Genomic DNA, 20,016 nt, shown 5'->3' with positions numbered 1-20,016 from the left:
CCAGCTTAGGGCGTCGTGACCTACTGTACATCTGCTTTCAGTGTCACGGCCTCAGTCATTTTGCAAGTCTTCCCAGTACGGAACTATAGCTAAGTCATCGTGATATGGCGTATTCATAATACTTTCACCAGGATCTTCTTGCCAAATTTGAAGAGTTTTGGTGCATTAATTATAGCATATCAGAATCAAAATCGTAAAAAAAATAAAACACTTCATTTGAGACCCCCAAAAGGGCTCCTCTCTTTGGCCTTTGGCAGATAGTTGGCTATCTGCCAAAGTTTGGCTATCTGCCAAAGTTATTATTTGGATAGGCTATGGCAAAACCCTCAGTAATTTTGGCAGAGGGAGCTGCATGTCCCAAGAGCTACAGTAATGCTCTCAGCACATGCAACCTCCCCGTGATTAGAAATCAAAGGAGAGAGAACTAGTTTTAACCAGTATTACCAAGGGTTCATATCCAATTCTTAATGTGTTCACCATCCATGATTTCCTATGTGGTACCAATGTACAGTATGTATGACCATGAAAAAATACCTTCAGTAAAAAGAAATGAAGTTAAGCGGAGCTCCCCTCACTTCTAAAAATAAGATTTTGTATTTAGTCAATGTGAATTTCCGTGATAATAATAACATGAGCTATCTCTAGATTCTAAATCAGGTGACCTTTTTATTTTTTTTACATCATCAATCATTTGAGTCTTATAAACAATCAGCATTGCTTTCTAAACGATGACATTTTTAGGCGATTTTAGGCACTTTGATGAGAGATTGATCCAGTGACCCTGTCTGTTTGTTCAAATAACCTTGTGACCCGTTTGTGCGTTTCAGCCGGCCAACAAAACCTTTGACATCCCACTGACTCTGTCTGGCTCTGTGGTGCTGAAAGAGAGACTCAACTATGAGGAGATAACACGATACCTGGTCATCATACAAGCTAATGTAAGTCTCACCGTGAGTCTGTGTTTGTCTATTACACAGTACACATATGAAGTGGTGCTCAGAGAGCAGTTTAATGGTCAGTTTATGCTTTGAGCTAAAAGTGTATAACTACAGGTACGTCTCTCATTCTGAGTTTTGAGCATTCATACTGTCTGCGACTCAGCAACAGCGTCGCCACAAAATGTAAACACAGAAGTGAATGTGCATGTCCGTGGTAACCGAGCTTGCTTTGACTTCCCGGGCAATCTCAGTACACAACACTTACTAAAGTGTTTGCAACCATTCCTTTTTCCAGAGGTACGCAACACCATCTGCAAAGTTTTGATCTTTCATCGTGTGACGCGTCGTTCAACACTTTTCTCGCCATTGACCTTTAGTGTAATGTAAAACAAGAGCTATTTTATTTTGATTTTGTTATAACACCATACAGAGTCTTCTACTATTTGTGTTCAGCAGGGCAGGCCATGGGGGATGTGATACAACACAGGTCTTCCTTTAAAGCTGTGCTATGTAACTTTCCTCTTCTACCCCGGATTTGAACCCGGGCTGAAATTTGTACCATTGAGCCTGCCTGCTTGCTCAGGGGCTAAATTGAATCTTGACCATCAGGTAAAAATTCGTGTCAGATCCTGTGTCTAAGTGAGACATAACCTTTGACACGATCTAAATGCCTCAATAGAAGAGCAGGGAGACAAAATACAAGCACACAAGCTGGCGCGATGCACATGCGTTGTGAGCTTGTAGATCCGCAATTTTTGGAAGTTTAAACGAGTCTTAACGGTTAATTTAAACAGGCATTTGAAGGACATTTTCTTGAGATCCGAAAGGTCACATCCTCAGTCACTGAATATGTCAGTAAGCATGCTGCAGTAGGAGGGCAGGGTTGAATAAAAGCAGTATTCCTCACCAGAGCAATTCGGGAAATAATATCACAATCCACAAACCACCTAGTTTGAGAGTTGTTTTGGGAATGATTGTGGCAAAGATTAATGTATATCCAGGTACCAGGCTAGAAGTCCATTCAGTGTTGTATGAAAGAATGCTTGGAATGACTTTGTAGTACTAAGAACACAGTTCCAGAGAGAGTATATTTACAACAACAACAAAAATAACGGAAATAGAAGCGAATGTCCTCAGATTAGGAATGAGTGCTTTACCTTTTGGTTCCAACTTTTGGTTCATTTTTATTTATATGTTTATTTGACTTCGCAATAGACCTTGGAGCTTCATAAAAATATTGCACAGCACTAGCTGCATTATACTAAATGATTATAGTAAGACAGTAATTTATAACACCTGTTCACACAGGCTTTTAAAAATAAAGAAAAAACTGAGAATAAAAAAAATATTAATACAAATTCAACAAAAACACAATTGTCATCAACTTTAAGTCATTTTAAATTGGGAGTCATAGAAGGAAGATAAAGAGAAAATACAATATTTATTCTCTTTTAACCATAATTTAAGCCCTTGATTAAAACATTAAAATGATGTTGTACTTTCAGCTCTGTCGGCAGACAGCTCCATAGTTTTGCTACTTTAACATTGAAAACTGAAGAGGTGTTGTGTGCTTTGTGCAGTGTGACAATCACCTAATGCCCTGCATTACTTGACCAGAGCTTTGGCGTCTAGCTACAAATTCAATAAACAAAGGAGGGGCATGAGATATTTACTGTAACAAGACAGAGTCTAATAACGGCGTGGCCTCCCTGTCCAATCTTGAACCATCGATAGTAAATTATGAGTGCAGTTTGTGAATGAAGCTGCACAAATCACTATGTGGTGGTGAAGCCACGCTCTACAAGGCTGGCTGCTTATCTACATCTTAAAAAATTGGATACTGAACTAAGAATTGGATCAAATCTATGACAGTAGACTTGGCTGCCTCCTCAAGTTGTGTGCAACTTGTGAAGAGAGGAGATGTGAAAGAACTTGAACTTTAAAGGTCTTTTAACATGGGGAGTGATTGACGCGCCTATATTAATTTTCAATGAGAGACTGGCGGGCAGGTAGGAAGTTGCAGGTGCAGTCCTGTGAAACTGTCGCGTTCATGCTTGTCTCACGCACACGCCTGCCTGCTGACTGAGTTGAAATGTGTTTGTCCGTTATCTACACGATGCGCAGCGCCTGTCTATTCACATGAGGAGCACAGTGTGACCCTGCGATCTAAGCGATTACAGGTGTAGTGCTACCATGTGAAGAGACCGCCGTAACAATGGAAGCAGAGCTTCACAGCCTCCCCACCACATACAGTATGTGCAAATGCCTTTAATCCTTCCTTGGACTCCACACACCTCCACACAGAATCCAACAAAGTGCAGTTTCCATCAAAAAATACAAATGACTCTGCAAGGATAAAGTAGAAGAGAAAAAAGATACAGAAACAATATTTGCTGACTATCTGAAACATTTGAAACAAATCAAACCTCATGTTCCACACCGACAATCTCCAGGCATGGCACATAAGAGATCACTACCCCTCTGCTAAGAAAGAAGGTTTTAGTTCAAGGTAGCCGGTGGGAATAAATCCAGAGATGAATAAACCACTATAAACCTCTACAAGAAAAGAACAGTAATGATCCTGGCCAACCTGAGTTGCTCCGAGGAAAACTTCTCCAGAATCAGAGAGAGAGTACAGGAGAACTGCAAATCCTACCTTCATCTGACAATGTCACAGAGGAACCCCACTTACAGAGTCAACCCCCACTACGGAGCCTTACTCACTCGTTGAGTTGAGAGACAGATTCACACCGTTGAAGATAAAACAAGTGGAGATGCATGGAACCCACAATCAAAAGTGACACAGAGGGGGAAAACTGTCCACCCAGACCCAGTGGCACAGAGAGGGACACCTCCCCACCCAGATCAGCTCTCTGGACTGTGGTGAAAAGACTCCCAACACAATGGGGAGGATTTTAAGCAGGAGAAGATCAGGGAAGAAGTGCAGAAGCTTGTATGTTTCCCATGCCAATAAGGCCCCTTTTAATTGAACTGAACTGAACTGAACTGAACTGAACTGAACTGAACTGAACTGAACTGAACTGAACTGAACTGAACTGAACTGAACTGAACTGAGAGGGAGAGAGAGAGAGATGAATGCTGAAAACAGCTGTCTCTAGTACGTGCCTCTGATACTTTACGCAAGGTCCTCCCCCATGTAAAAACACATTTGATTCAAGAAGTCTTCGCATTAGCATACATTCACAATGATTAGATGATATTGTTGAAACCTGATAGCAGCCAGGCTCTGTAAAAGCCTTAAAAGCCCTAAACAGCACAGCAACATGTGCAGGGAGCACTCAATTGACAATAGGGAGAGAAAATTCTCAGTTCTGAGTGAGAAATATTGTGCATGTGTCTTGTTGGTGTTTTCCAAATAAAAATGTTAAAGCGGCACTGATCTGTTTTTGATAGCAGTAATGGAACTAATGCCTGTGTAATGTAAAAGGTGGTCCCTGTAATGCCAAACAACTCTGATGAAACCTTCTGTAACCTAATGACAATGGTGATTACTACTGTAATTTTATGGGAAGGACTTCAGGCACTATTGAAGAGGGAAGTAATATTCCTTTTCAGCACAAAAAAGAGAGAAAAAGTAGCAGAACTAGAAAGATAAACAAAACATAGCAAACATAGACAGAAGATAAAACTTCTTTATTTTCACTGATAAAACTTGGAACTGTATGAAAATGCAGAACATCGTTTCCTTTGCCCCTGCTGATTATGTGTGTGTTTTTTTTAATGATTTTAAAATGTATTATTAGATGTTGAAACAGTAGACCTATATGTTATATTGACAGTATTAGAAGTATAGTATTAATAGCGTAATGTTTTTTTTTGTAACCCTGCAATAGGCTCTGTGCATAACTGTAGTCCGCTAATTACCGCAGGTGGCATACCCGTTTCCTTTTCTGGTTCAGTTTCCCATAGCTTTTGCTTGATTGGCATGGCAGTAGTGTTGAACCTGAAACACATTAACACCTACAGTAACATGCGTTTCCAATTTAAATCTACTGCAGTGCCAGTACCCATGGTATCCACTGATGCTTAGAGATGTTTTGCATATACGTATACTCTATACTGTTGTCCTTTCAAGTTAAGCCTATACATTGACTAATTAGACGTCAATTTATTGCAGGTTAGTAGGCCCATACTAGCCCATAGGGACTGATGTCAGAATCAGAATCAGAATCAGTTTTATTGTCACATCACAGGTTTACAAGGTAAAAAAGTGGGTGAAATTCTTTTTTGTACATCGTTCCCATCGCAACGTTAGTTTCCATAGAAAGAAGAGGGGGGGGGGGGAGAAGAAGAGGGTGGGGGGCAGGTGGGAAGGAGATCAAAAACAAGAGAGCAACAGAAGGCCAGACAAGTTATCTACATATTTACAAATTACCTGAGATAATAAAAAAACTAAAAAACTAAACTAAGGTGCCTGAGCATAGCAGCAATGTATTGTATACTGTGCATGTTATACTTATACTGTGCATGATAGACAAAGGACGTTAAGGTGCTTAGAGGAAAAGGAGCACAATAAAAAGACCCAAAAAAAGTCAGTGCGTTATACAAGGGATTAAGGTGCAAAAGGTCAGTGCGTGTCCACCTAGAGTGGACTGACCCTAGTATAATCCGCATGTAGCTCCATGAGGGAGTGCAACAAAAGTCATTTGTACCTGGTGTAGTCCACAGGTGTGTCCGAGGGGGGGCTAAAGTCCAAGTAATTGTCCCTGGTATAATCCACAGGTGTGTTCAGAAAGAGCCAGAAAAGTCTGCGCCGCCTGCTGTCAGGCTGCTGAACTCATCCAGGCTTATGCCCCATTCAGCATTCTGACAGCGGCTGGATTGAAACTACACCAAAATCTGGTGGTGGAACTCTTGATACTGCGGTAGAGCCCCTTGCCCGGTCGCGGTCGTTGTAGGGGGTTGAACAGTCTGTGACTTGGGTGGTGCTTGTCCTTGATGATGCGCTTGGCTTTGACCACGCACCGCTTTTTGTACAGTTCCTGGAGCGCTGGGAGCTCGATTCCCATTATCCGCTCTGCCGATCGCACTACTCGTTGTAGGCTGACCTTTTCTCGGGCAGTGCAGTTCCCGTACCAGGCCGTGACACAGCCTGTTAGGATGCCTTCAACAGAACTGTTGTAGTACAGCCTGAGGATGCGACGTCCTACTCCGAGCTTCTTCAGGCGGCGGAGCCAGTACAGTCGCTGCTGAGCCTTTTTCCTCACGTGTGTGGAGTGCGTCTCCCATTTGAGGTCCTCCTCGATGTGTACTCCGAGGAACGATGTGTACTGATGATGTGTACTGATGACGCCTATTCAATAGGATAACGGGAAAATAGGGTGTTTTGTATGTCTTGAATGCTCTATTAGAAACAAACATATCATGTGTTCAAGCAAGCAGGTGTGTGCACAGTTTGAATGAATCAGGCTATGTATTAATAGTTTACAGTGCCTTGGTTAAAGCCCATTTTCTACTGTGAGCTATATACGCACATAAAAGGTGAAGAGCAGCAGCTGATATAGAAAGGTATCTAAAGTCATGTATTCCTGCTAATTTCTTGAATATGCATTTATTATGGGAACTTCACACAGAACCATTTTCTGACTATCTGATAATTACTCCTCATGAAGAAAACCACATTACTTGACAAGGAGGACCTTATATCAAAGTCGACTTTAAAGGCACTTTGTAGCTAATATGTTTTGTTTAATTCATACTTTGTGGCACTTTAATTTTTTACATCTTTAGCCACACTAGTGAGAGCGCTGTTCTCTTTAAGTACTTTAAACCAGGCGGCGGCGCCTAGATCAGCTATTTTCGCTGTTGATCGTACGACAAAGTATATAGCATGGTTAAGCATGGTTAAGAATGGCAATGTCTGTCGATTTGTTCAAACCACTGTGGTCTGGTAGGGTGTAAGGAGCAAAACATCTTCAAGACTCTTAGGGCCCTATTGTGGGGAAACGGCATGGCGGGTTGGGCGTGGCAACAGGTGTGGCGTGCAGTTCCCACGGCAGAGCGAGATGGCTGAATATTATCGTCAGTGGGTGTGTTGCAGGTGGATTCAATCATGACCTTTCAAGTGATTGCTTTTCATTACTTCATTACACTGTGCACTGTGCTCAACGCAATGGCATACGGGTAATTTCATGGACAGAAAACCTTGTAAACTTACTTTCTCCTAAAGACCAAACTGATGAAATACAAAACCTAGACAAGAGAGGGAATGAGGCAGAAAGTCTCAACTGTGTCAGTACTTGAGGACCGTTGAGAGGGAACAAGAGTGAGCCAGGGCTTGAGAGCGCTGGGAATTGAGAACGCAGGTAAAACGGACAGGCGGGCAGCTGAAACGGGCTGAAATCCCCCCAGAGAATTCCTTCACTCCCGGGACAGTGAGAGTGGGACCAGGCAGGGAAAGGGTCTGAAATCCCCCAGAGAATACTTCAGTGCTGGGACAAGAAAGGGACGTTGAGACTTTGGGGCGGAAAGGGCACTGGACGGTAGGCGCTTGCACGACCAGGACTTCGAGGAGAGGTATAGCGGAAAAATGCACGACCACAACATCACTATCAACCAGCATGTGCTTCAATGGTATCCCTTCCAACAGTCGACCAGCCGGCGATTCAGACAAATCCCCCCAACAGTCGGCCAGCTGGTGCTTCAGGGACCTCCACTCGCCACCCCTAGAGCTCATACCACAGCTACCGGGATTGTCACAGTACCAGAAGGCAGGCTTTGTGGTAGCTGGGTGCTGTCCACTGGGTCCAGTTTGGACCATGAACAAGAAACCAAGTATCAACTGTGACAGTGCTTCTGCCATCTGAAGTGAAGGAAATTGCACTGGACGAGTGTGCGTCTCACTATATGACGGTAGACCTGGTCCACGCAGGCAGGCGGCGGACAGCACAAACCGTGGCCGTTGTTGACCCCATAATTGCAGTGCGCTGGTGATTTGCAAATTACAGTACATTCCCTGTACTGTGGCTCTCCTACCACACCAGCGCACAGCTAGTCCACAAAATATCAAACACATGCAGACATGCCACTGTGCCTCAGGAAAATGTGCCCATCCGCTGGGCTTCTCAGGCCAATGCACCTGCCCCAAAAATAGGGCCCTTCGTCTTGTTTAATCTCAACTTCATGCTGCTTTAGGGGAATAGAGCGGGCAGATAGTGTGCTATAATGAAACTAATACAATTACAATGTTCATGGTTGAGGGACAAATGCAGTTTTTTATCGTGCTTAGCTTTTTCTCTGTGTATAATGCTGTTGACACTTTATGACATGACAATAAGATATATTTTAATTCGAACTAAGTTACTAATATCTCTCTTGATTTCCATCTTGCGTAAGCAGGGTTGGCAGGGTTAGGTACTGTAGGTCCACACAAAATTCTCTTTCCATTCTACAGGAAACAATACCAATACATAGAAAGAAATAATAACAACTACAAATACCGCATTGCGGTTATTTGCCTCTGCCAAAGACTTGCAGTTTGCATCCATGTCTGTGTAGTGTTGTAAGGAACAAGTGTTTTAAAAAATTTTTTTTGCGAAATGTTAGTTGTCACTATTCTGACATTTATGAAATGTCTTTTGTGAGGGCACAGGGACCTTGATCTTTGCCCACCAAATTCTAATCATGTTATCGTAGAGTCCAAGTGGATGTTAGCCAGATGTAATGAATTTTACTCCTGGCGTTACTGAGATATTGCGTTCATGAGAATGGGATGGACATGAGCTCACAGTGACCTTGACCTTTGACCTCTAACTACCCACGGACGGACAGACGAACGGAACCTGAAAACATAATGCTTCCTGACACGGCTGTCATTGGCGGAGGCATAAAAACATAATCCAACTCAATAAGATATAGCTAAACTAAGAAGTACATATATTATAATATTGGAATTATACATTTCTCTGCACTATCCACTTTCTATTCCCTCTCCCTCACTGTCTTTATGGCTCTCTCCCTCTCTCCAGGACCGAGCGCCATACCCCAGTGACCGCCGTACAGCCACTACTACGCTCACAGTGGATGTGTTGGATGGTGATGATCTGGGACCCATGTTTCTACCATGTGCCCTGGTGGGAAATACCAGAGACTGTAGTCCCATTACATACAGGGCTAATATACTGGAACTTACTGATCCGGTAAGTTTTGACTCTTGAGAGGGTAGAATTGATGGAAACGCCACACAAGCAATATTACTCGATGCATTTAAAATGAATTAAATGTTTGATAGAAACTCTGATATAATGTAAAATTTCATTGCACACTTTCCACTTTTATCCTGTTTTTAATCTGCCATGTATCAGAAAGACATAATGTATACTACGCTATATGCAAGTGTACCTTTGTGCTTATGCAGCTATATATTATGTCTTAAGATTTACATTGGAGGCATTTAGCTGACGCTGTAATCCACAGCGACTTACAACACCACATTGTAAACCGCACAAAGTGGCTATGGGTGAAATCCTGGACCCTGACAAGTCAGCAGACCATTCATTCATGCCTTAACACGGACACACACATACATACACACACACACACACACGCATGCACGCACGCACGCTCGCACGCACACACACACCGTGCATGATGGTGGCAAGTGGGCAGTGTGTTCGTGACACACATGCCAAGTCAGCAGAGCAGCCATGCTTAACTGAACATTGCCTGCTACTATTGCTGTTTTTACTGAGACCTCTGTCACTCAAGAGCACCCCCCCCCCTCACCCACACCCACACACACACACACATTTACACACACTTGCGCTAGGATTTTAAACTGCCGGTCACAGTGTCCAGAATGATTACAATTTATCGGACATTGCATAAAAATAACGGAAATCATAATTTTTTATGCATGAATTTCAAGCAGGTGCATAAACGTAGCCAACAACAGTTAAAGCATTATATTTAGGACTGAAAATGATTTGAATGTAAAGGAGTAGGATATAGAAAATAATTACAGCTTCATCTTGCATAAGGGGATTCATTATCTTGGCTACAATCACACAGGTTGTGTCTGTGGCTGCATGCGTAATGATTCTATGAGATTCTATGAGAATAATGAGCAATTGTCGGGTCTGCTTAAATCTTTCATAATGTTGATTTATTCATCTGGCCAGCAATGAATCAAAAATGTAGGCTACTCACAGGTATGGTCGTATGGTGACATAATTATATGTCGGGAGTGCGTCCATGCATCTGTTAGATGCAACTTTGGGAAAGTTGAATATGTTTTTGTGGTGATATTCTACAGTCTCCTGACTCCTCACCACTTGAATTTAATTTCAAGTGGTGACGTTTCTCTTTAAGAAGAGAGACTGTTAGATCACAGGTCCCCAAACCATTCCATGCCAAGGACCCCCAAATAGCCATAGCTTCTGGCTGCGGCTATTTGGTGTGTGTCAGTGTGAGTGTTAAGCAGGGCGTTGGTGAAAAAGAACACTTGTGCCTACCCTCGGTAAATAAAGAAAAAAAAAGACAGACTTAAAGACAGGTAGAAAGGTTAACGCTGAGAACCCTCCAAAAAAGCATTGCTCACGCACTTTTATTGTGCGCAGATCTGGTTTGTGCGCGACTGTTCTCGCCAAATCTGACGTCTGGTCAATGTAAGAAAAGAAAAAAAGAAAAAGAAATCCGCCCGCCGCAGAAAATAAATCTTCACGGGCGCGTGTGGAGTGGCCATGCGTGGCCATTAAGAACGTCTGAATTCATTAACATGGAGCGGAAGAAAATCACTGTCCGTGCGATTATGCTTGCGCGCCCGGTGGGTTTCAAGCGTAAGGACTCATTCATCCATAACTATGTAATTATGAAACTAAACTCCCAGTCCCACTCCAGTTTCAGTCATATCCACATATGTGCATTGGACACGAGCAGCCCCATGATTGGGGGGAAATGACCATAATGATAGATGAGGAAGTGTTACATCTGTCTCCAAGTAGTCGCGTTGCCTCGACAGAAATTTTCCTAGGAATCAGAACCAGCCAAAAAAACTTTTTTTTAGAAAGAAAAAAAAGCTTGTCCGTCATGTCACTGAACGTGCTTGTGTCAGTTTCTCTAAGGGCACAAGCCTTAAGGCCCTTTCTGATAGCAAAGTGTACTAAGCTCTCAACCGGAATATGTCATATTTGCAATTTCAAAAATGTAAACAGACAGACAGCCAGACAAACGTGACAAACCTGAGGCTTTCTTGGCAGGGTGAAGGAAGGATGAGGGGAGGGGGGGAGAGAGAGAGGGATGGAGAGAGATAGAGAGAGAGAGAGGGGTGGAGAGAGAGGCGGGGAGAGAGAGGGAGAGAGTGGGGTGTAGCATGAGGACAGACCAAAATCTTCTAGTGTCTGTGACGGTGATTTACCTGTGATTGACCATTGCCTCCATACATCTCCTAGTCCCAGCAGGGTGCTTGTGGCGTGTAGCTAACTGCCTCGCATCGCTGCCTGCCAGTCTGTCTGTCTCCACTTCTACCTATGTGTTATTCATTAACCACATTACAGTTTGCTGTCACCAGAGGTAGTCACATATGTCAACATTGGCATGGTCGTGATTTTTTACGATAGTCTATTATTCACGTTTCTTGCTGGTGGTGTTATTGATTGGAATAAGCAGTGGAGTGTCTCGTGCCATTACATATTCTCAGTCACATTTCAAGCTAATTACCTTGGTTCACCTCTATAGATAACGCTGCTCATTTTACGGAACCTAGACTGTTTGACTGAACTGAACTAGTCAACTAAACCAAACCTTTTCTTTAGTGAATAACACGTTATTGTAACGAAACTGTATGGTAGATGACGTATTGATCCTGTGCTCGTATAGGACCACTACTGGGTAACAAGAGGTATTGCATGAAGCTCAAAGCGCAATTTATCCTCTGCTCAAACAGGCTGTCCATTATGTATTTTATGTTGATTATCTTTTTTTGTAGATCTACTATTTTTGCCTGTAATGACACGACCAAAATAGAGACGAATTGGTTGCCAGGGTAACCCAAGTAGTTTATTCCATGCAGTATGACATTTCTGAATGCATCTCTTTATGCTGAGGAGCCTCGTTCCCACATGTGCTTGCTGCTTGTGCACCTGTGTGTGTGTGTGTGTGTGTGTGTGTGTTGTGGGGGGGGGGCAATGTTTACATGGCTGAGAAGCGTAGCAAGTAGTAGGTTTTTTTTTTTGTGCAAAATTAGTATCAAAATGTGTTTCTTTATTTTTGTTCTCCCCAAACTGTACAGTTTCTTTGTGGTGCTCCTGAAAGTCTTTCTGGTTTAATGGTTACCAGAGGGACCAGAGGGACCAGGCACTGCACTGGTCCACAGGTCTAATATCTCTATCATCTGTCATCATTAGTCTTTCTTTGTCTGTCCTCCCCGTGTGACACTTACCTGTACAATCCCTGCACTTTTCTGCACTTATGTTTCTCCTACACCTCCTCTCCTCTCCGTCTCTCTTTCTCTACCACCTGCAGTGTCTCTCTCCTCTCTCTGTCCCTGACAGGTCTGTCTCTTAATCTTTTCTCTTTCTCTCTCGGCTCTCCCATTCTTTCTTCTGACACATATATGTCCTCCTCTCTCTCTCTCTCTCGCCCTCCCTTTCATCATTCTTTCTAGGCTTGTGCCTGTCTGTCTCGCTATCCTTCTCTCTCACCTTCATCACTCTTTCTAGGTTTTTATTGCTCTCTCTCTCTCTCTCTCTCTCTCTCTCTCTCTCTCTCTCTCTCTCTCTCTCTCTCTCCTCCTTTTCCTTGTCTCTCAGTGATAACTAGTATGTTCAGCAGAGATTCATTCCTTTGGGACCTGGGTCTGAGTCGTGTGTGTGTGTGTGTGTGTGTGTGTGTGTGTGTGTGTGTGTGTGTGTGTGTGTGTGTGTGTGTGTGTGTGTGTGTGTGTGTGTGTGTGTGTGTGTGTGTGTGTGTGTGTGTGTGTGTGTGTGTGTGTGTGTGTGTGTGTGTGTAAGAGAGACTGCTGTAGTGATAAAGTGCTTTTTATCCATAGAGATGTTTTTATGCTTCTGTTATCAGCTGTGGCATATTACCCAGACCTCAGCATATTGCTCAGTGATAACTCAAAATTATGGCCTAGTCATTTCATTGCATGTACTCACACACGCATGAGCACACACGCACGCACGCACGAACACACACACACACACACACACACACACACACACACACACACACACGTGCACAACCAATTAACCTGATGTGTTGATAGGTAAATACACATGCAAAAACAAACAAATTAATCTCTCTCTCCTGACACACACACACACACACACACACACACACACACACACACACACACACACACACACACACACACACACACACACACACACACACACACACACACACACACAAATATATGCACTCAGTCAGCAGAATGTGTATATAATTCATGTTTTACAGTGTTGAAGAAAACTGCTGTTCTGAAGGTTGTTTTGGTTGGTGGGAGACAGTCCATTCATAGTAACCCCTTAGACTCTACTACACTGTGCGTGCACACGTGCGTACGTGCATGTGTATATACTCTGTGTGTGTTTGAGTTGCTGTGGGGGCGCGTGTGTGTGTGTGTGTGTGTTGTGGGTGAATGAATGATGTTTCAAGATAGATGGGTGCAATTGAAATACTATATTTTTTTTTGGGGGGGGGGGGGGATTTTTCTGCCTTTATTGATAGTATTCAGGAGATTGACAGAAAATGGGGAGAGAGAGACGGTGTGTGACACACAGCAAAGATCGTCCGGATCGGGATTTGAACCCGCGACACGCTGTCAGGCTGCATCGGTGCCCTAGGTGCCCGGACCGCCACGCTAGCAGTCCGGGCCAGTCTTGTCTCATTTAACATATCCAGCAGATACTAGTGAATGAATGCAATCACATTTCATAATAAATGAACAGTTTTGTAAGCCACTTCATGCCATACAGACCCATATTGGTGTCAATACTGTATATCGTACTCTACAGTACATGAACATAGACCATTTTCTGTTAATGGCTTTATTTATTTTCATATTACAAAGAAATCTAATTAAAACAATTGCAAAGTCATTAAAATCTTACCAAACAATGTGAATAACACATTCAGTGTTTGATAAACATCATTTAATACTTATTAAGTCATGGATGTTGAATAATGAATTTCATTTGCCAATCAGTCCTTTCTCCAGAGAATCCAGAGCCTTTTTAAATCAAGTGACACAGAATAACCATGCAGTGATATTGAATGTGTTGGATTACTTATCTCAAGCAAGTTTCAAGTCTCTGAAGGAAATTTGATTTTCATAGCATGCTAAAAGAAATGATGTAGTCCAAAGGCTTCCTTGAAAAGGTAACAAACCACTGCTTAGGAAAAGGTTTAACACAACTCCCTGCTCTTCTATTGAGACATTGATGTTGTTGTTGATCCTGTGCTCGTATAGGATCACTACTGGTTAACAAGAGATATTGCATTAAGCTCAAAGCGGTAACAATCCTGGATAGGACATGAACTTAACCTTAACCACTTAAGTTCTATCTAAAAAAACAAATAGCAGATCTATAAGCTCAAAATGCGCTGTATCGCTATTTGTAGATTGGCTATTTTTACTATTCTTCGTTCAAAGAAGCTTAAGTGGTTAATGGGGAAATGACAATCTGCCTATATGATGTCGGTTTTCCAATGAATCTTTCTGAATTACATATTCCCATGGCTTTTTCTTAATTAATAGTAGAGTGCTTATTTTAGTTATAAATGTATCTGACAGGTGCCTGATTGAAAAATTGGTTATAGGCTTTAACGCCATCTGTTGTTGGGGTTTTGGGATCCCCAGCAAAAACCACATGGTTGATTTGGCAGGATGCCCGTTTAACGGAAGTTGAGAAATGTGTTTGTTAGTTAGTTAGTTAGTTTCATTTATTGTCCACATGTGGAAATTTGTCTTCGGTCTCAACAACAGTAAAAAACAAACAGTTACAACAACAGCAACAACACACAATTATTTTCTCATGGCAAAAGAAAAGTACAGGACAACAGTGGCAAATACAAAGGAAAAAACAACAAATCTAGCGAGACATTGTATCATTTAGTGCCTTAATGGCATTAGGGATGAAGGAATTTAAAAAATTGTTACGGTTAGCTTTTGGTACTTTGTACCGTCTACCAGAGGGAAGTAGTTCGAACTCCCTGCAGAGTGCTATCTTGACAGCTTTTTTACGAAGTACCTCCTTGTAGATACAGCTTAAATGTTTCTGTCTCTTCCCAATGATTTTTGAGGCTAGGTTCACTATTCGCTGCAGCTTGCCTCTACCTTTTACATTAAGATTGCCATACCACATTGCCATGTTAAAAGTCAAGATTCCCTCTATCAGGTTTTTATAGACTTGTTTCCATGATAGTACACACAGTATATATTTTGTCGTGTGGAGATGCATTCTCATTCGTCCTTTTTTTTGTTCTGTTATGCTTTGTGCATTAGATTTATCTGTCTGTCTGTCTGTCGTCTCACACGCACGTGTGCGCATACACACACACACACACACACACACACACACACACACACACACACACACTGTGTGAGTGTGTGCGGGCTATGAGCTATTTTCAGTCAAATAATAATAAATGACTATTGAATAATGAATATCAAATGACTTATTTCAGATGTTTTATGGTTTCTTGTACTGTGTTGCTCTCTACCTCTAGGTCAAGGTGAATCCAGTCAATGTGACTCCGCCCATTCAGGCTGTGGACCAAGACAGAAACATACAGCCCCCTTCTGAAAGGCCAGGCATTCTGTACTCCATTCTCATTGGTAGGTTTTGAATGACACACACTGTTATGACTGACAGGTTGCAGAAACATGCAGCCTATGGCTATTCCTCACTAGCGAGTATCCATTTGTTTGAAGCACTTTGGCTCCAGGCACGATTGTGTCACACAAACCTAGGGAATTAACCCTTAGGCATCATTCTTATGGTGGTTTTAGACTCTAACGTGCTGCAGTCATAGTTAGAATATGTCATCATTGTATGTACAGTATGTTAGTGCAGTGGTTCTTAAACCTTTTTATGTCAAGCAACTTAATATGTATTCGGCCACGGACACCCTTCTGAAAAGATATTGCGCCAGGCAACCCCCTACAAGATTTGTGTTGTTAGAATGTTTCATAAATATTAAAATGTATATATATATTTTTAGTAAAATTACAAAGCAGATCTGCAACCTCACAATGCGACATTATGCGTTAAATCTCTTGCATTTCACATCTCACAAATGTTCTTGTGCAGAAAAGGCAGGTAACAGAATAAGAATGAATGTTTTAAGGATTCAAAGTTTCAAGAAGTTTCAAACGGAAAACTGCCTGAAAACATAATTATTTTGAGGAATGGTACTTGTACTTTTGTTGGACATTATTTTCGTATCTCAAGGTGAATGTAAAAATAAACTCACAAGTGCTGAATGAATAGCGTCTCGCTCAGTATGGTTCAAAGAAAGTCCCAGCTATGAAAATGGGAGACACACACACACACACACACACACACACACACACACACACACACACACACACACACACACACACACACACACACACACACACACACACACACACACACACACACACACACACACACACACACACACACACAGACCATCTGTGTGTGTGCGTGAAGCATGCCCACCTGTGGAGAGCGAAGATGAGAAAATTGGTAGTGTCAGCCAATGTTTTGAAAGCATTTGATGCTGTTGAAAGCTTTTGACACGTACACTATTTGTAAATACATTGTTGTGTATTATTTGATTGTACAATGAATTGAATGTGTGATCTGCTACCCTGACTGTCTATGCCTTTGTTGCGTCTCCTCCTCAGGAAAACCAGAGTCCTACACAGAGTACTTCACTTTGAACAGTACCTCAGCTGAACTGCAGCTACTGAAACCCATCGACAGGGAACTTTACCAAAGATTTGACCTGGTCCTCAAGGTATGGACATAAATGTGTGTCTGCAAATAGAGATGTTGCGTGCAGTTATTGCACTGAACTACAGGCATCTTCCTTTTACACAATAGGCTCTGTCTCATTTCTAAGGCAGCTTCCTAGGTATTTAGCTTTTTTTTAATGGAAACTGTCTCATTACAATATGAAGCATATACATCCTAGTTGGGTACTTTTATTCGGTCCAAATGTCCAGGAGACATCAAGTGGTTCCTTGGCTGTTTGGGTAGGATATCCCATAATGCCATGTGGTGAGGACGATGATTCTAACATCATGTTATTTTACAATGACAAATAAATACAAAAGCTCAAAAACATCAACCAGAGAAGTGCATTTGCTGCCCAAGAAACTTCAAAGATTACGTTAGTCACATGATTACACTACCTTTCCACTGTAGGTTGTATCATTTAATCTCTCTAAAAACCAAAAACTGGACAATCTTCCTAACTAGATAAAGGGTGATAGGAAGCTTTCTTGCAAACGGGACACAGCCACACTGTGACGATTATGGTCAATCTGTCTGTTGTCTAAAACAAATTGTCCACATCGACTAACACTTCCCACGAGTGCTGCTCCACACTGCCTGAGGCATCTGTTAAGGGGGACGGGTTTGTGCATGCAGTTTATTACTTTGCTGTTAATTCCAGCTTCTTCCAGTTGAATGCAATCTGTCCCGAGGATTTTAAATGGCTGTAATTGTGAAGCCTTGAAATAGCGGGGTTCCGTTTGTGGATGTTTTTAATCTTGATTATATCTCGGGCTGGTAATAGAATTAAGCCACTGGGCATGCATTGCTTTCTGCTGGAGCTGAAAATGACTCGGAAATTGAACATTGTTTGTGGGTTTGTTGTGATAACTTTTGAGATATTGAGCTATAAAGTTTTCTCACCACATAGATCAACCATTTTAATTGTTTTTACTACCTTAGGGGGTGATCACACCGAGACGCTTCAGAAACGTCTTGGCAAACAGGGCCCGTGTCCACAGAAAGCTGCCAGTGCTACTGGTACACTTGGTGCTCTTGGTTAACAAAGCACTGAGATTGCTTTGTGCAATGACAGTGCAACCTTTGACTACTTCAAGAGGTTTAATCACAACTTCATCTGCAAAGTAAAGTAAAGTACAGAAGAAAATGATCACATACTTTTTGAGTTTAATAATATATATCTCAGGTGCTCGGGTGGCGCAGTGGTAAAGTCACTGCCCAACACCACAGAGGTTGTGGGTTTGAATCCACCGTGGCTTTGTCGAGCGTCTACACGAACACAATTGGCCCGCGTTCGTTCGGTGGAGGGAAGCCGGACGGGGAGGATGATATTGGTCATTGCACGTACTCCTATAGGTTGGGGCGGCACCTGTCAACGTGGAGTGTTGGGCGGGAGGAGCAGGACGAGGGCTCTACGTCCTCCTGGTGGGGGCTCCTCGCTGGCAGATGAGTCAGTAGGGTACGACAGCAGTGACACACCGAAATGTGTGTGGGGAGGAATTAATTGGCATAACGACATAATTGGGGAGAAAAAGGGGTAAAAAATAATTGCCTACTCTAAACTTACAAATCAAACCCTTTATGAGGGTCATTGTCACATGACTCACAAGACCTTGTGATTAATTTGTGTGGGGGGGTCATGATTCTGCAACAAAGAGTGATTTTAGTACCATTTGTGGTGCCCCCTATGGGTGGAAGTTGGCTGTTTTGTTTACAGGCCCCTCAATATGTCATTCAAATTTGGGGGCCCTCCCGCAAACTTTTGAAGCCAATCGTAGCCAATCGGAATGGAATATGAGAAATCTGAACGATACATCTTGATCACGTGTCTCCAAAGAGAATGTGTACTGATTTGTATGAGTTTGGTCTTGAAAAAAACACAACATGGTGGAACATCTTGTCAGGTGGAAATGGGCATGGCCTCTATGGGAAATTGTGTCATGATCCACGGAATCCAGGGGATTAAACAAGTTTCGTATGAGCTGCGGTTCAAGACATGAAGTGGCCTGTTGCAGTGCCAACAGACAGACAAACACCGGACGGACAAGGGCGAAAACATCATCCATGTCCCCACCTCTGGCCGTTCCGGTCTGGCAGAGAGAATCGGCTGCAAGATTGACTGGCTCCATAAACTGTATACTGTGTGTGTGTGTGTGTGTGTGTGTGTGTGTGTGTGTGTGTGTGTGTGTGTGTGTGTGTGTGTGTGCGTGTGCGTGTGCGTGTGCGTGTGCGCATGTGTTGTGTGTGTTATTTGGATCAATGACGGTTTGTCATTTAAATGGACATTTACGAAAATGAGTTTTCAGTCTGCTAATAGCACTGCCTCAGTCTATTCGTTCCAAAATGTAGAAGCACAAACATTATTTACTTGAATCAAAGCCTTCTCTCTTTATCTGTCTGTCTGTCTGTTTCTCAGGCAGAGCAGGATAATGGTCACCCCCTCCCAGCCTTCGCCAACCTCCAAATCGAAATTCTGGATGAGAACAACCAGGCTCCCTACTTCCTGGAGGCACGTTACCATGGCTACGTCAGCGAGGCAGCGCCCGTGGGTGCCACCATAGCGACCAACGCATCCTTGTCTGCACCGCTGGCTATCGTGGCTCTGGATAACGACGTAGAGGAGGTGGGAATTACACGCACATGCACACACACACATACACACACACACCCGCACACACGCACGCACGCACGCACGCACGCACGCACACACGCACGCACACACACACACACGCACGCACGCACGCACGCACGCACGCACGCACGCGCGCGCGCACACACACACACACACACACACACACACACACACACACACACACACACACACACACACACACACACACTCATCGTTGCTGTTGGGCAGAAACCAGTATTTACACATCTTTTTATGTTTTTTTGTTTTTTTTCATAAATAAATGCCTTGTTTTATACTTTGTCGTATGACAGTGTCATGGAAAAGTAGCTCTTTTTTATGTTTACCTATAATGACATGCCAAAAATAGGGATGCCAGGTTAAGGTGGAAGAGGAAGTCTTGTCTGTGGCTTTTCTAAATATTTTACCAATGAAAAGTATTACCAAGAGTTATTACCAAGAGACATACAAGGTTTCCACC

At 42.7% G+C, this 20,016-nt stretch overlaps 1 protein-coding gene across 1 annotated transcript in view; it reads left to right on the top strand.

Moving 5' to 3' along the window:
- Nucleotides 1–20,016, top strand: part of LOC308104748 (protocadherin-15-like) — a 249,305-nt gene that overhangs the window by 78,341 nt on the left and 150,948 nt on the right. Inside the window, exons 8-12 of the mRNA XM_080455256.1 lie at nt 828–938; nt 8,927–9,097; nt 15,630–15,738; nt 16,795–16,907; nt 19,323–19,529. Coding sequence (XP_080311382.1) covers nt 828–938; nt 8,927–9,097; nt 15,630–15,738; nt 16,795–16,907; nt 19,323–19,529 — 711 coding nt within the window. The remainder of the gene's footprint in view (nt 1–827; nt 939–8,926; nt 9,098–15,629; nt 15,739–16,794; nt 16,908–19,322; nt 19,530–20,016) is intronic.

Source organism: Gymnoscopelus braueri (genome assembly GCF_963280865.1).
Source record: "Gymnoscopelus braueri genome assembly, chromosome: 17".
NCBI lineage: Eukaryota > Metazoa > Chordata > Actinopteri > Myctophiformes > Myctophidae > Gymnoscopelus > Gymnoscopelus braueri.
Note: the sequence above shows the minus strand (reverse complement) of the source record. Positions and strands in the feature narration are given on the sequence as shown.